Source organism: Carassius gibelio, chromosome A8 (genome assembly GCF_023724105.1).
Source record: "Carassius gibelio isolate Cgi1373 ecotype wild population from Czech Republic chromosome A8, carGib1.2-hapl.c, whole genome shotgun sequence".
NCBI classification, from domain to species: Eukaryota; Metazoa; Chordata; class Actinopteri; order Cypriniformes; family Cyprinidae; genus Carassius; species Carassius gibelio.
Genome location: NC_068378.1, coordinates 17,654,053 through 17,672,184, shown reverse-complemented (window position 1 = coordinate 17,672,184; position 18,132 = coordinate 17,654,053). Strand labels below are relative to the sequence as shown.

At 39.7% G+C, this 18,132-nt stretch overlaps 1 protein-coding gene across 3 annotated transcripts in view; it reads right to left on the bottom strand.

Moving 5' to 3' along the window:
- Positions 1-59: 59 nt before the first annotated feature.
- The window catches only part of LOC128018708 (IQ motif and SEC7 domain-containing protein 2), a 60,995-nt gene continuing 42,922 nt past the window's right edge, over positions 60-18,132 (bottom strand). For all 3 annotated transcript variants that reach the window (XM_052604417.1, XM_052604418.1, XM_052604419.1), the window contains 14 exons: positions 16,622-16,889; positions 11,402-11,602; positions 11,121-11,297; positions 9,092-10,143; positions 8,590-8,751; positions 8,301-8,423; positions 8,049-8,215; positions 7,782-7,921; positions 7,456-7,581; positions 6,682-6,781; positions 5,996-6,157; positions 5,666-5,857; positions 4,939-4,988; positions 60-4,248 (listed from right to left, as the gene is read on the bottom strand). In XM_052604417.1, the coding sequence (XP_052460377.1) occupies positions 3,067-4,248; positions 4,939-4,988; positions 5,666-5,857; positions 5,996-6,157; positions 6,682-6,781; positions 7,456-7,581; positions 7,782-7,921; positions 8,049-8,215; positions 8,301-8,423; positions 8,590-8,751; positions 9,092-10,143; positions 11,121-11,297; positions 11,402-11,602; positions 16,622-16,889 (4,102 nt within the window). In that variant the 3' untranslated portion in view covers positions 60-3,066. The remainder of the gene's footprint in view (positions 4,249-4,938; positions 4,989-5,665; positions 5,858-5,995; positions 6,158-6,681; positions 6,782-7,455; positions 7,582-7,781; positions 7,922-8,048; positions 8,216-8,300; positions 8,424-8,589; positions 8,752-9,091; positions 10,144-11,120; positions 11,298-11,401; positions 11,603-16,621; positions 16,890-18,132) is intronic.

Genomic DNA, 18,132 nt, shown 5'->3' with positions numbered 1-18,132 from the left:
TCACACAACACACATTCATACTGTACACACACCAAAATAGAGGAACACCCAGACAAATAGTCACTCAGAAATATATATACTGTATATATAAAAACAACTTTCCAACAGCAAGAACATGTTTTATAGAATGAGCCATAAATTAATCACATAATTTCTCTTCTCATAATTTCAATTCTGCATTGAAACCTCATACATATATACATATAAAACTTCATACAATTAATTTTGAATATAGGAACTGCTCTTACACACATACTGATACAATTTTACAATTACAATTCATTCCAAGCCCCACCCCCAGGTCCTTAAAATGTAAACAATGGTTCAAGTTCCCGTTCCCAGCAAGATACTGATTCCCAAGTCCAGTGCAGAGTAAATATGGCATATTTATATCAACTAATATATACATTCAGGTTTATACAGCATCATTCAGCTAAGTGCAGACATGCAACACGGGGCACGGTGGCGCAAGACATTAGCGTGCCTATAAACCAGAACACGCATCTCAAAAACTACTGGATTTTATTTTTTATTTTTTTTACATCATTCATCTCTGCTTTATTTGGATTTAAGCTCAGCATGCCCCAGCTTTCAGGAATTTTAATACAAGCACAAGATCAAAGCGTTAGAGTTAGAGAGAAGCAATACCACCCATAGGAAAAAAAAGGTGAAGTGTAGTGAATGGTCCTCTCTATTCAGATCACGCCACAGATTATGAACAGGGGCATGGAGTTCCTGTTTGTACAAGGGCCTGAAGGTTTTCAGTTATGGGTAATGCTAGCAGATTTGAAGTACTGGAATCCATTACCTGAATAAAAAGTATTGTAGTTTGACTAAACATATATAGGCAAAGAAAATAATGAAGACAAAAATAAATCAATAAAATTAAATGGCTGGGACTAGCAGCAGATATTAATATTATTAAGATGTTTTCATTCTTTTAGGACATTCAGTTTTTAAATTTAATAAGTATAAAAATAACTCCTCAACACAAACACATCACTAATGTAACACTGTGAATGATTCTGGTTAATAGACAGGGAATGGCCCGTTTTGGTTGTCGGGGGGGGGGGGGGGGTGTAAAAGAAAGACAGAGGGACTGTATGGAGGGACGCAGATGATGTTGGAGCTTTGGATCCTAGGCACTGATGATCTTTAAGTTGTGTATGTGCAAAGCCAGAAACTTTCAGCAAAAAGATTGTGTGTGTGAATGTAAGTTACCTTAATGCTTTCAAACAAAAAAAAGAGAGGGTACTGACATTGGACATGCAACTCAAGAGTAAATTCACAATATTAAACGAGCGAGTTGCTCAAGTGTGTATGGCTTCTGGCAACAATGAGTTTTACAAAGATCATACAGCTTTTATGTGGATATAGTATAACAAATCGCTGCAAAACATTTACCTGAAATGAGAAGTCCAATTAATTTGCTAAACATGAATTGTACACACAAACACACAAAAAAAACCTAGCCTGTTGGTCTGTCTATAAAAAAAAAAAAACTTTTAGAAAACACTAAGCACTGCAATCTGCTAAAACATATCGTATTATATTAGTAGCTTTTACACCAAAAATAGCAAGAATTATATCAGTAGAATTTGACATCATTATAGTAATAAAGTCACCATTTTAAATCACCCATATCCAGACGTTCTTTTTAAAAATCAGTTACTTGGAAATATTTATGCTATCTGTAACACATTTTGACCATCGAAGCTTTACAAAACCAAGCCCATAAATACAGATTTGACTTCAAGATTTCAATGACACTCTATGCAAACACCCTGTTCCTTCAACACGTCATCCAAAGAAAAAAATCACTGATCCCAAACCTCCAATGACAAACCTTTACAGTAGGCACTAAGGTTATGTAATGAATTGCCAAATATAAATGTTTTGTTGGTCTGGTAAGACTGTTTAAGTAGACAAGCTGAAATAATAGTGAAATGGTGATACAAAAAAAAAAAAAGAGATAGAGATGCTGAGGTTACAGGTGGTAGGAAATAAACAGATCTATGTCCTGATTATTGGTCGCTGTTACTCATTACACTTTTGGGTATGTTGCATTTAGGTTTGTATGCTTAATTTTTTCTTATAGAATAGCAACAAAACAAAAGAACAAAGTATTTACCAGACAATTTAAAATCTATTTCTATACATTCTGTTTGGCGCAAATGACATCTTGACTTCACTGAGGTCTTCAAAAAAGTGTTTTTTACTGTTTTGGCTGACTTATTTCAAACCGGATGCCCAGCCACTTCAAGACAAAAAACACAACAATTAATAAAATAAAAAACAATTTCCAAATTGTTTCAAAATAAGTTTTTTTTTTTTTTAACTGTGTAGTGATGCAAGTTTTCTCAGCAGTTCCCATCCCGTCCTTACACTCACAGGGTAAAATAAAAGTATCTTTTAAAATAATTAAAAAATTGTGTTTGGCATCCCACTAAGTGCATGCTGGCCCTTCTTATATGCTGAGGAATACATCTGTGAATTTTGAGTAATGAATCAAGCAAACATTTTCTGACTGACCCTGAAATGATTGTCATCTGAGACGCATGAAAATTGAAAATACTATGGATGAAAGTTCTGTTGTTTCTTTTATATTTTGCACTCATCTCTCCAGTTTTGTCTCCATGTTGAGTGTTTAAAGAGTTCACCATTGTCGTCTTCAGACAGCCAAACTTGGTCTCTTAAACTCCAGATCATCAGTTCGACTTAAATTGGCACCCCCTTTCGCCCTGTAACCTTTTCCTTTGGTAGCCATGCACGTTAATTTCAACCCATACTCTTAAATACACTTCATTTGCTATACCATCGTCTCCATTAGGCTTCTTAGATCTTCAGTTGGAGATTTCATGCTGTTATAAAGCCTTTGTTTTGAATGGCGGCCAACAGCAAGATGCCATTCAGGCTAGCAATAAGCATGTAGCCAGCCAGGATTTCCGCTCTACACGTGAGGGAAGCGGATATGGAAGTAACAGAGTCTAAGTTTGGTGTACTTCCTCTTGCCTGGGCTCCAGCTCCTCCGCATTGGGACCCTGCGCCCTCTGCCGCGGCTTACCCTTATACCACCGTGCTGATGCGGTTGATAGGTCTGGATTTGGAGCTGCCGACCGTGCTGCTGTTGCTGGCTCCACCTCCTCCTCCGCCCCCTGGGCCGCCCAACTGCACCCCAATGTGTCCTGGGAGCTGTGGGGCCAGTGGGGAGAGTGGGGTAAGAGGGGTCAGTGGGGTATGTGGGGATGAAGGAGGAGGTAACGGGGAATGTGGTGGAGGAGGAGGAATGGAGGAGAGGGGAGGATACTGCGGGACGCAGTGGGCGACGCCCTGGGGTATGTAGCGGGTGGTGATGGCGGATGGCGCCTGAGGGGGCGGTGAGAAAACGAAATGAGTTTGATGGGCGGAGTGATCCATTAAGGGGTGTGGGCTGTGGGCGTGTACTGGATGGCTGTGGGTATGAGAGTGAATGTGGGAGTGGGCGTGAGGGTGGGGCTGAGAGTGAGACAGGGTGAGAGGAAGCTTGCCGGTAGGACCGGGCACCCGTACGTGGCGTATGGGATTGGGATGCATGTGGTAAAAGGTGAAAGGGGCAATGGGGGAATTGGGCGAATGTGGGGACAGAGGTGGAGGGGTGCAAGCCATATTGCCATAGCGGCCTTGCTGTATAGCATGATGGGATAGTTGCTGCTGGAACTGGGCGTGTGAAGGAGCGGGGGGCCCGCGCCGTGGGAGGGACCCTCGTTGTAGGGTATGATGGATAGTGGGGGGATGGCCTGGGGCGACGGCCTGCATGTGGTACCGATGATGATGATGGTAGGGGGGTGGAGGCTGGCCAAAGTTGTTGTGACAGTACTGAGCGTGCAGGGCCTGGATCTTGGATGGCCCACCGGGGTCTGACTGGCTGAGGGCGGAGGGGGAAGAGGGTGGTGGCCCTCCTGTAGTAGGAGGTAGCATGGGGGCCGGGTAATGCGGCCCTGGGGGAATAAGGGGAGCAGGAGGTTTGGCGCGCTTGCTCCCAAACAGGGAGCCCAGGAAGGAACCGGAATTGCTCCCTCCAGAACTGCTCCCCGGCCCCCCACCCATATTGCCTACGGCGTTGTGAAGTTGCCCCGGCCCACCCCCCATCCCTACTCCGGGGCTCAGGATGGGGCGGTGAGGCCGGTAGTCTTCTAGCCCATAGCAGCCGGGAACGGCGCCCCCCATGGGCAAGCGTTGATGCGGCTGAGGGCTGTTAATGATGGATCCCTATAGTGTGCAAAAACACACAAAGCCAGACAGTCAGTCATTAGACTGGAAATCTGAGAAGATGGACAGTCTTAGAACTTATGAGTTACAGGCATTCCCCAGTTACTTGTTTCACAAAAAAAAAAAAAATATTCAGCTTATTGACATCAGCCAGAATTTTTTTAATGCCACATTATCTAAACAGAAATTGAGAGTAACAATTTATCTTGATACTTAAAATTACATGCACACAAGACGTGTAACATCAATGTAGGCCTACTCACATCTCCTGCACAGTGACAACTCAAAAAGCCTTAAATACAACCAGTCTCAAACAAATTACTGAAGTTAGAAATGACATTGTTACATTCACAAGCCACAAAATCAGTCAGATAGCAAAGTAAAGCTTCCTCATTATAGAGCCTCACTCATTTTACATGCATTTAAACATGCATCTAAATCTCTAAAACAGAAGCAGCCCTCAGACACCGATTGGGGCCATTAAATTACCAGAGCAATGCATTAGTTATAAGCAACTGCACCAGGCATAAAATATTAGACATGCTGCATGCAAATACCAATTAAGATTTTTTTTTTACACAATACGGATTAAAACATGCTGAACTGCATCACAACAATCAAAAATTCATGCAAAGCCAATGTTGTTTAACACACAAGATTAATAATTATTACATCAGATGCCTGACTTACTTCTATAGTACTATCCAAAGAGCCAATGCTGTTTCTACGGCCTCGCTTCCCTGTACCCAACCAAGCACAGCAAGACCAGGGTAAAAGGTCATGGAGAAAACATATTCTAAAATCTCAATACTGGGTGTTTTTGGCCCTGGATGATCCATTTTCAATGAATAAATATCTACAAATTGTGTACATTTAGTAAATATCTCCTGACAAAACTCAACTTCACATCACTGAACTTGATGTTGGCTGTGTTTAGAAAGCATTTAAAACAGTAGTGTTTGTCACATGACCACATTACATTTAATTCTGCGAGTTATCCTCTATAAAAATACATTTTAAAAGTATACATTTTGAATTTTTAAAGTAATTTGTGTAAAAAAATATGTGGCAACCCCACAAAACACTGAGTAAGAAAAAAAAACCATTTGGCAGATATTACTTACAAGGTCAAAGTCAAGATCATCTTATTGTTGGATACAGTATTTCGCAGAGTCTGCTACATTATATACTGCACATCTTAAAAAATTTATCATCTGTACATTATATGCATACAGAAATTTTGCATAATGTGACAATGTACATACTAATCATTGAAAAAAATTATGAGCATGCTATTCCAGACACTTGTTTAAAAAGCCTTAAGAAAGGACATAATGTGCCATTAGAGGGCAGTGTCTGTCACACTGTACTTTGTTACAGAAGTTCAGCATTTCAAAATTGTGAATGTGTGCTGTACCTGTCTCAGTGAGGTCTCTCAGTGAGGAGCTAAGTGCTGTTCTTTTAAGCCCCTCCCCTGCTGTGTACGTGTCATCCAGACTGGGCCTACCCAGAGTGCCGTTCACAGCTTCAGTCTTTATTCCGCCAACCCCGTCCCCATCTCTACTCAGGAGCCCTGGACGCATCACACCTTTCTGCTTCTCTAACTCAGCTATGGAGAAGACAGACCAGGGGTTAATTAATAATTAATCAGATACACAGCAAATTTCAGCTAGCAAACATGAAAGGAATCTCATGCTTTTGATCGGTCATGTCATGAAACAACAGGTAACATTAAAGGATTTCTTACACTCTACACGGTATTTCTCCATATCTTGAACCTCAGCGATGCTCTCACGCAGGTCGCTGGTGAAGCGCGTTCGGTCCTGTTGGCTTGGCGCGTTGAACACAATCAGGACCTTGCGCTCACTGCCGGGCATCGCTGATGTCAGTCTGATACCGTGAGGGTAGTCTGAGAGAGAGGGACAGGGAGAGGGTAAATGCAATCAATAAGAGAGAGACCCAGAAAAAGAGGGATATGCTGTGTCTCATGTAATTAGTTATATATCTCTCAATCTGACAAAATCCATAGATACACACAAGTACTGTACTTCACCATGTCAATATGTAGGAAAGATATATTTAATTCAAAATATGGTCTTAACCATGTGGAGATATTTTTTTAGTGGAATGCAAGTGCAAAACAAACACTGATTAAGATAAATTGAAAACAGACATTCCACAGATGTTCCAAATTAACTGCATAGCCACAATAGAGGATTTTCAGATGGACATATTTTTCTTCTTCATATGCTGCTAAGAAATCAAAACACCACCTACATGAGAGCACGGAAAGGGTAACGAGAGAGCACGGAGATGAGATGGAGTGATGGAATGGATGAGAGCAGAGTGTGTAAACCAGCTGGAATGGAGTGATAGTATAAATAAAGAAGGAGGGACAGATGGTCAGACAGAAGGAGGGATGAATATACTTACAGGAGTTCTGGAACATATGAACCTGCATCTCCACCAGGGGAAAAGACTGTCTGAAACTGTACGTCACAGATGTCTTCTTCTTCTGAAAGATCTTTGTTACCTGAAGGCAGGGACATAAGGGATGTTCAGCTGTGTTCTTATCATCATTATACATACACATACTCTTAACACAAAATTGTTTAGATACATATGACTGAATGTTTTTTCCCCTTGTGTTTAAATAGCTGTTCTCTAGGCCAAGACGGGCAATTCTGAACCAACTAACTTCTGAACTTCTCGTTCTTTATGTTTTCAACAGTTGTTATTAATAGTAGTAGTAGCAGCAGTAGTTCTATGAATAAATATCTAATATGCAGGTATAAAGAATATGTTATTTTAGTCACTTTGGCTGCAGCGAGGACCAAAAATTGCTTGATTGTGACTAATGAATTACCTGTAGAGAAATATATATATACTGTATATGAAACAATTACATTAAATCTAAATATATATTTATAAATCCAGAAGATAAAGTTGTAATTTTAAATCTAAATTTTTTTAAATGCAAATATACAGTTATAAGTCTGAAATTGTACAGTGTAACTTTGAATACAGTTATATTCTATAGACTAAAAAAACAATAGGCCTATACATCTTGTATACATTTATCAATGCAAATATTGTACTATTACATAATTATTGCAAGTGCACATGACTCTAAACCTAAGTGAGTATTTTTCTTCTACTATATCTTCTTACAGTAATAAGGCAAATATGCGGTAAGTGAAGACTCACCACTATCAGGTCATTAAAGAGGAAGACCTCGCGCTGGTGAACTCCACTCCGCTGGGGTCGATTGGGGTCAGGGACTTCATACAGCTGACAACAGCACACTAGCCTGCGATGTGGCAAAGAAAGCACCTGGACATGCACACACACACACACACACACACACACACACACACACAAAGCATATTAAAACACAGCTTGGTTTGTTTTACACTAGACCAGACAAATAAAAATCTAGAGATCATATTACCTTTTTACTACAAGTTGGACAACAATATGGAGTTTCAACCATAAATATAACATGCAGAAGTGAAACACATGGTTTGACTCACAGGTTTCTTGCCCACGATGACCCTCTCCACAGCCTGCACTTGAGACACATGGTCATCGTTTGTCCTGAGTTCCCATTTCTGAATGCGCTGGTAGATGCCCACTAACATATCCCTGGGAATATCCTGTCCATTATCCACTCCTGCCAATGACAATGGGGAGGGGGAGGGGGAGGGGGAGGGGGAGAATGACCAAGAAACAGAAGGTGAAAACTGCTGTACTGTCTTCAATTGGACACCAAAAGCTGGAGGTATATTGGCTTGGATCACCTCTAAGGTTCTTGATAAAATCCTCCAGCTTCATCTTCCTCTCAGCTTTGACGTTGGGGCTGTACATGTCTGTGTTGAGAAGGATTATGGCAAATGCCAGGATGAAGATAGTGTCTGGGTTCTGAAACTGGCGGACAAGTACAGGGTTGCACACGCAGTATCTCTGACTGTGAGAAAGAAAGAAGTTCATACTCCTGTGGAACTATGAAATGCAGAGAAAAGAGTAAAGGGTGAGATGAAAGCAAAGGCTACCTGAAGGCCTCTACCAGTCTCTCCACCTTCTGGGCTTCCCCCTGAACCTTAATCTGAGCCTGAAACTTCCTTAGGGCGTCATCCAGATCCATGCCAGAGAAATCCATCTCATCCAACACACAGCTGAGGAAGAAAAACAAAAAGAAAGATCGCTAAATTCTTCTGCCAACATGCTTTTGTAGATTTTTTAGCCTGTGTCTGTTTTTTTTGTCTCCAGGCTGGTGTGAACAGCATATGGATGCTTTGCTACAGTCTGGGGTTGGAAGATAGGAAAAACATCATTACTAACTCCAACACATCCTTGTTGAACTGTTTCTGACGGTTTCCCAGAAACTCCCCGATCATCTGTCTACTCAGGCCTTTCCTCTCCAGGATGAAACGTGCAATGCCCACAGGTGTGTCTGAGACAAAACCTCTCTCTATCAAATACTGGATCCCCTTCTCTGGTTTCCTAGAAGACGGCGAGAGAAAGACATGTAGAGTTAGGATAAAACATACAGGATATGATTCATTACAGTAAAACTATAATCAACTGAAATAAAGACAAATAAAACAGAGCAACAACAGCCTTAGTATAGACAGGTTTTTTTGTATCCAAACAGAATACATTACATTATTAGATCTGTGTATTCGGTCTTAAAGTGACAGCAGCCTTATAGACCTGCTGTCTCTGTCATTTAACGTCAGTCAAACAACAAATATATATATATATATATATTAGACTGCGGGACAACTCAAAAGGTCAACAGAAAGAGCATAATGTCAATCCTATTTTGGTGAAGATCTCTTACTTGTTGAAGAGGTTCAGTCCAATGCGGTACTGCCTCCTTTGCACCACGTCGTTGTTGAAGGCGGGCGAGTCCCAGCTATGCCTGCTCTCTCTCTGATAGGTCTGTTTTCCTAGAGGAGGCAACGGTTCCCTTAGACTGTCCCTAGACGAAGAGCCTGAGCTGCAGTTAATGGTCTCATTGGAGTTGGTGGTGGAGTTCATGGAGTCGTTGTCCCCATCCGAGTGCTCCAAGCCAGTAGCAGGCAGTGGCGTGGAGGATGAGGAAGAAAGTGGGGTGAGTGGAGGCTGAGTGGGCGAGGGAGACGTGGGGTCAGGGTAGGGGTGATGGATGTGCGGCATAGGGTGGTGGTGCAATGGATGGTGAAGGTGTGGGTGGTGATGGTGGTGCATTATTGTGTGTTGTGGTATGTGTGTTGGAAGAGGGGATGGGATGGGACGACCCGGGGGTCTCGTCTGGCCCTGTGCCGCACAGGGATTGGGTGTGCGAGGGGTGGGGTTGTGTTTGAGAGTCCCTTGAGGCGATCCGCCTGCTGTAGGCTCCTGCTCATAAAGCAGCTGCCTGCTGAGGGAGCCACGATCTGAACGGTCACTCATGTCAACAGAACTGTCACTAGGTGGCTCTATGGTGAGAACAGGGAGGTGTGACCCCCGCAACCGGAAATCTCGGCATTCAGTGCATGGTGTGCTACGCCGGCTGTTATTGCTCTCGCCGCCCTCCCGACTGTCTCCACGTCCTCCGACCCTGCTGCTTACGCCCCAGTACTCTGTGTCCGTACTGGAGGGAACCCGCTCAATGGATAGTGGAGAACATGGCATGCCGTCATCCATATAAAGCGTGATGTCGCTGTACGAGGTAGCTGTGCTGTCCTCGTGCATGACCCCCAGGCGTTCTTGCTCCCCCATGACCCCCCTACGTGAGTTAGGTTTGTTGCTCCACACACACTCGCCAAAATCCTCGGTCTCCTCACCGTCTCCCCCACCACCATCCTCAGAGTCCCCTCGGCCGGGCTGACACGTCAGAGTGTCGTCCATAGAGTCAGCCAGAGATGTCACCTGAGAGAGGAAACACACATACATTTACACTACTGTTCAAAAGATTGGGGTCTGTAAGATTGTTTATGTTTTTATGAGTCTCTCAAGGCTACATTTATCTGATCAAAATGAAAGTTAAAAACAGTAATACTGTGAAATATTTTTTACAATTTAAAATAACTGTTTTCTATTTTGATTCCTTTAAAAGTCAAATTTACTCCAGTGATGGCAAATCTGAATTTTCTGCATTCCAGTCTTCAATGTCATACAGTCATTTAGAAATCATTTTAATATGCTGATTTGGCACTTAATAATTACTATTAATGTTGAGAAATGTTTTTTTGTTTTTTGTGCAAACCTTTTTTTTTAGGATTCTTTGCTGAACAGATAGTTAAAAAAAGAACAGCGTTTATTTGAAATGAACAACTTTACAAAAAAATATTTTCAATTTTTTAGCAAAACTCATTATACATTTTCCATACTGTAATTCGATTTTAGTATTTAAAATGACTGATAATCATTTTAAAGTTTAAATATCTGTGCATTTGTAATATTTTGCCTAACCTGATCTTATCAGTAACCATTTAACAATATTTAAATTATTCTAAATTAGTGCATAAAATACAAAAAAAAAAAAAATGCTAATGACCATCATTCCAGTTTATACAGGCTTTCAAGGCTACAGGGAGACTGTCTGTGCAGTAAGATTCTTTGGGGAAAAAAAGTGTCTGCTAATTGACAAGTAACCAAATGTTCCTTTAGTGGAATGCTGTGGCTTGTCATTTAGAAATAATGGTAATTAGTTACATTTTCATGGATTTGTCAGCTGTAAGACAACATCATATGTTGTCATCAAATGAAAGAACAACAATTTTATACCAATTCTGAAGCAGTCTAAATCTATTCTATCCCAACTATATATATCTGACCTGTATTGAAATTAACCTTAATCTTTAACAGAACTTTCATTTACAAATAGTATTTCACACATCTGTCACCTGTTTGTTGAAAGCGTCGTCTGCATGTGAGTACTCCTCTCTGTCTGAAGGACAGTGTGCGGGTGAGTCAGTCTCCTGCTGTGGGTCTGTTGTTCCTGCCTGGCTAGCTGTGCCCAGAGCCGACGTGTGATGGCTGGTAAATCGACCTTGAGACTGCTGTGGTGTCTGTGGCTGAACCTACAGAATAATGAACAAGTTATGGAAATTATGTAAACAACACAAAACAGACAAGCTGAATTTTCTACTTTGTGCAGGTTTTAACTATTATACTGTTATATTGCCTGTGGCTGTCGCTCATCAAACGAATACTGTGAACGCATGTTCGACAGGATGATCCTGCGAGTCATTCGGCTTTCAGAGGCGGAACTGCGTAGCTGTTGAAAATTCTTGTTCATGCGATACTGCCGGAACGCCGTCTGTATTGTGCGAGCCGCTCGTCTGCTCAGGAAGTAACCTCCATACTTCCTCTCCAGCATCTCCACCTGATACAAAGGAAGATGGACAAACAGCGAGCATGAGAGAATTGAAGAAAGAGTGCAAAAAGAAAAATAACTGGTGCGTTGTTCTTCAAAGGTAATGCATAATGTGTCTACATTTACTCCTCAAACCTGAAGCACAAAGAATCTAGGAAATAAATTTTTTAATGACAGTCTTTCTCAATTATTTTTATTTGAAAAAAAAGATATCAGCAGTAATTCTGTAGATGTTGGGGTGCTGGATTATTTTCATACGTCCCGGTCACTCCTCTCCATGAGTGGACAATTCCACAATGCAGAGATTCTTAGTATTAATATGAAAGCATAACAGCACTCTGTATCATAACTGCAATTCCATCTTTCATTATGTGAGATGATGGAGGTTTGGGTTCACATTAGCATGACTGGAGGCCATTACGTACATTTGAGGCAAGACTGTAGTTTAAAGCCTGTAAGATGGCCTCCATGCACATTAAATCACAAACATTTTGTGATAAGTAGATTTTCCTATGGGCTGTTTGTGCTGCTGAGAATTCTAAACATTAATTAAGCACAAAACACTTCAGAAAAGTAAACAGTGTTTGATTTCCTTGCATTAATGGTATTAAAACATGGTATTACTGCTTTTTGGAGATTGCAACAATTTCTTTACATTACTTTACAATGTATAATTGTAAGCAAATATGATATGTATTTATTTTCACACTATATATTAGAACACCATGCTGTGACCATCTGATATAATCCTGTGCTATGCATGGTTCCCACACATTTTTCAAAATGTTTACATTTTAAGAAAACAGATTACCGTATTTTCCGGACTATAAGTCGCACTTTTTTTCTTGGTTTGGCTGGTCCTGCGACTTATAGTCAGGTGCGACTCACTTATCAAAATTAATTTGACATGAACCGAGAGAAATGAACCAAGAGAAAACATTACCGTCTACAGCCGCAAGAGGGCGCTGCCAAAGATGCTGCTCAGTGCTCCTGTAGCCTACCAAAGAAAGCATAGAGTGCCCTCTCGTGGCTGGAGACGGTAATGTTTTCTCTTGGTTCTTGGTTCTAAATAAATGCGACTTATAGTCCAGTGCGACTTGTGTTATATGTTTTTTTCCTCATCATGACGTATTTTTTGGACAGATGCGACTTATACTCAGGTGTGACTTATAGTCCAAAAAATACGGTAACTTGTTTTATATATATATATATATATATATATATATATATATATACATTAGGATTGTGCCGATAGACGATAGTATCGTGTATCGATGATAGTCAGAGATATCAACATAAGCAGATTTCTCTGTCAATAATCAAGATGATATTAGGCTCATTTTCCTATAAATGTATTAGATTATAATAATAACAATTATTTTTATTAGGCTGCTTATTATAATTCAGCTATCAAACTGCCCAGCAATTTCACTTCAGCACCGCATTTCTCTCTCTCACACACACACACACACACACACACAGCGAGCGCAGGAAGATTAGAGTTTGAAGTCGCTGAAGTTGTCCGCTTTGACTCAGATAACTCGTTAAATCCATGGAATTAAAGGGATAGAAAACAAGGAGTTGGCGTCCCACACATTTAATGGCTGCTACACGATAATGCGCTCTTCTCATACATGAGAGTTTAACACTTTCATGGCTTACAAATAAAGAAAGAATAATAACAAAGCGACAGAGTGAACTTTTCATCCATAGTGGTTCTCTCGTAATCCTTGTCTTTAAAGACTGATCACTTAACTTATAACGCACACTATGTGGTGACGTAGAAGGACTACGTGAGAACCACTGTGGATAAGTTCGCTCTGCCACCTTTTTATTATTTTCATGCACACCGCACTATAATGTGATGCATGCAAAATAAAAATACATAGTTTTGGCCGTTACAAAGTCTCCATCCACAAACAGATGTACACTGTCTGCAGATAAGTATTTCATTGCACTTTAACAAGAAATTCGGCCTATATATGTGCAATATTTTAAACGAGCCCTCACCATCTGAGTGTAATGCCACAGTTATGTTAGAATGCATATCTTTCTTGTTTCTGTGGCGGTGCGTTGGTCTCGTCATGAGGCGAGGTCCCGAGTGCTGTATGACTGATGCATCAGTACAATTGAACTCTTGAACTCTACTAATAAAAGATGAACTTAGCTTACTTTATATTTAACATGTTTGTTTATGTCCAATATTAGTGTTAAACTGCTGGACTTTAAATGAAATCGACTATTGATTTTCACCGTTGACTGATTTTGCAAAACATTTAGACTGATAACTTCCGTGTGCAGATGCGGCAGATTTGTCACCGGACGCGCGATATGAAATTTGCGCCCGAAAACATATGAACTAGCCATTTAAAATACAGTATTTTTGTATTTAACATTAGTTTATCAGCATTATTGAAAGTATATTTTTTCGATTACTGGTGATTCCATAGGCTCTCTCTCGCACACCTGCTCGGTTAAAAAAAACACCAAATAGTTATGCTATGATGAGAACAAAGAGTTTTCTTTTGCTCCACCCATGCACGATAATATTGTGTATCGTCGATCTCATGGGCTGACGATATAACGATCTGAAAAATGACCATATCGCCCAACACTAATATACATATACATATACATATATATACCAGTCCCTCCAGAAAAACGCGATTATGCGATCGACTAATTTAATGCATAATCAGTCAAAGGGCGCATATTTATGTGGGGTCGCATTTTTTCAAATACACCGCTCTTTTGCCGCATAAATTGCCGATTTCAGAAAACAAAATATGCGGGGCTAGCATGATTTCATAATCCCTGGATTTTCGTTGCAAAAGCAGAAAGTTGAAAAATGTTGCGTTTACTTCACACAAGTAAAGCGCCATTTTCCCCCTATTGCCATGGGAACCTTATGAAGTGACGTAATTACGTGACGTGAACATCATCTGCAAACCCTGCGGTGAAACCAGGGTGAAACTTGAAGCGCGCAAATCATTCTTATTTGCCAACAAAAGTAAGCGCAAAAGAATGCGCGAAGCAGTTTCCCGATTTGTTACATGACAGTGGAGCAAAATTATATTGCGAGAAGTTGCTAAAACTGCGGTTTAATGAAATAGAGAAAAAAAGGTGATTCCCCCAACACCCCCTTCTCACTAGGCTCACAACACTGTTGTAGTTTCATTCAGAAGTTGAAACAACTTTACAGTTGTAAGATTGCACTTTTTTGTTACAGAACAGTACAAAAAACTTACAGTTGTAATTATATTAGTAGTATGTAAAATAATTAACGTTGCAGTAAGAGATTGCAATTTAAATGTTCTGTGATTTAGTATGATTGCTTATCATAGGAAGTAATAAGAAATTACTCTTTACATTAAGGTAGTAGCCTAGTGAGAAAATGGTGTTGGGGGAATCACATTTTTTTTCTCTTTTTCATCAAACCGCAGTTTTTGCAAGTTCACGCAATTTCATTGCATAAAATATATATATTACGATGTAATATAAGGGTTAGGGATTTTCATAGTCGTATCGGAATTTTCAAATCTTGCCGATATTCGACTGATAGTCGAATCATATGTTTGGGGGCGATGCAAAATACATTAACTAGAGTCAAGTCAGACATTCGACTAACATAATTACTGATGTTAACGCACAGGCAAAATGTGTAAGGAAAACCTTGCAGATATAAACAGGGTAAATTATGTTTTCTTTTTTGATTAACAGATAGCTAACACTTAACATCGGCGAAATTGTAACAATTAAAAAAAATTTTTTACAATAGCGCTCTCATTAGAACGTTAGCCTAAAACGTTAGCATTCATTCTACTAACGTTCTGCATTTCTGTTTTGAGCTGTGTGAGCTGAAGATGACCTGTGTGAGCTGAAGATGACCTTAGACATTCGACTAACATAATTACTGATGTTAACGCACAGGCAAAATGTGTAATGAAAACCTTGCAGATATAAACAGGGTAAATTATGTTTTCTTTTTTGATGAACAGATAGCTAACACTTAACATCAGCGAAATCGTAACAATTAAAAAAAATTTTTTACAATAGCGCTCTCATTAGAACGTTAGCCTAAAACGTTAGCATTCATTATACAAACGTTCTGAATTTCTGTTTTGAGCTGTGTGAGCTGAAGATGACCAGTAGAGTGACGCATTTGATAGCAAGTTTTTAATAAATGGGATTCAACACATAATTTCATATCTATGCTTTGTTATTTGTACAACATAACGTTAATATTAAGACTTAAAGGCTATTTGCAAAAAGGGCCCGAATACACATGAACATATCTGTGGGGCTCTGAAAGCGAAATCCTTTTGAGGACGCGTTCTTCACGAAAGAATGTTCAGAAACACGGCAGCTAAACTCGCGTTTTAGTATAATGGTCTTCTCATTATAATAGTATGTATATATAGTTATTAATATTCTGCACTGTAGTTTTTCCTGTTCGCGCTGTGCGCTGAAGAGATATAACCGTAGTACTCCAATGAAGCGCTTGACTCAAAACTAAATGCATCTTACATCAGATAAATAATATATCCACAATATATATACATACGCTGAAATGTTCTGAAATTACGTGTACCCTACCTGTTCAAAAAACATCCAGTATCTTCCTGTGTCAGTTTGAGTCTTGGTAAAGTTTTAAATCCCTGCTGCCAAGATGCTTCTTTGTTGGTCACGGATTATGGACAGTGAAACATAAATCTATTGGGGTGGTTGGATTTATTCACGCACTTTAAAATATTAATTTGAAGCTTCTTTCTTTTCAGATTCTTACAGCTTTATCATAACAGGCTGTATATTAACTTATTGGGATAAAACCGGTAGCTCTATGTGAAATCAGACATTTGAGCTCCCCCATACAGTTAAAATGGCATAATCAATAACACCCTGCGAATATTCAAAGCATCGATTCGTCGACTATTTTATATATATATATATATAATTTTGTTAATTTCCTATGACCAAATCTAGGCCATTTTTAGAGGCCATCACATTTAGAGGAACACAGATCCGCACCTTCTTGTCCTGCAGGTCTGTGGAGAGCTCATAGCTGTCAGAGAGCGCTTTGCAGCGCTTGCTCTCTTCTTCTTCTTGCTTGCGGAGTGCCAGGCTGGCGGGCTGGTTGCGGGTCCGTTGCGCCCAGGCAAGACTCGCTTGGCTCGAAGGGGTCACAGGAGGCCCCTGAGGGCCAGGAATATTTTGGATGTTCCCATAGCGCTCTGAGTTGCCCAGGTATGGGCCCTGACTACTAGCCGTGTCCGGACATTGACGATCTCCCTCCACACTGAGAAGAAACAAAATAGAGAGAGATAGAGAATGAGCTCTAGGTTCTATTTGTTGACTAAAACAAGTCTGTGATCCTGGCACTGAATCTGCTCAGTGTAGATAAACATTAGCACACTAACCAACATTAGCATTTCAAATGCCCATATGCAGCCCAGTCAGGACTCAGCCATCTGGCCAGAATAGAAGAGAACGAGGGAGAAACAAGAGAAGATGGAGGGAGTGTGAAAGAGGAACAGAGAGAGGACATGATGCATAGAGAAAGAGGCAGAGATAAAAGGAGAGAGAGAGAGAGAAGGTGAAAAGAGTGGCATGTGTGGCATACTGTTAACAAAACAAGCCAGACATTAAAAAAATATTGAGTCATTCAATGATCACTCGGCGAGAAAAAGAGACAGAGAAACACAAAAAAGAAGGAAAAGTTGTACAAAGGTAAGTTGGATTTCAATATCCCTCTCTCCCTAAAGCAGGTGTACCGTACTGTACTGTGATGACTCACTTCCTGTTGCCAGCATTACTAAAGGAAACCCCATTTTTTGCTTTTTGCTATCTATCTATCTATCTATCTATCTATCTATCTATCTATCTATCTATCTATCTATCTATCTATCTATCTATCTATCTATCTATCTATCTATCTATCTATATCTATCTATATTATACATCATGTCATATAATTATATTTTTAATTATTCTTAAGTCACATTTTGCTTATTTGTTTTTAGTTACTGAAACCATCATTTTAAAACTGATATTAACTTTTCAATTTAGTTAACAGTTATATATTTTATAAGACACCATTGCAGAAATTACAACTACAAAAACAAAAACAACAATAATGAAGTTACTGTTGTTATAAGTAATAATTAAGCATGTTTTATTGTTGTTGTCTAATATAGCCCAATGTTTTGTTAATGTGGTTATGGATACATTGGATACATATAATCACATTATAATTGCTGTCAATAGTGTTCAATGTCTGGTTAACTATGTCTTGTATAATTTTTTTCTGAAAATTCCTGTCATTTGCACATAAACTGATCACCACTTATAAGCTAATACTAAATATTGTAGAAACATAATTTTCTGTAAAGTTGCTTTGCAATGATTTTTATCGTAAAAAGTGCTATACAAATAAACTTGAATTGAATTGAATTGAATTATTCAATTTTCAACTGAATTGGTTACTTCATTACCAAATCAACTTTGCACAAAGACCTACTACTACTACTACTACTACTAAT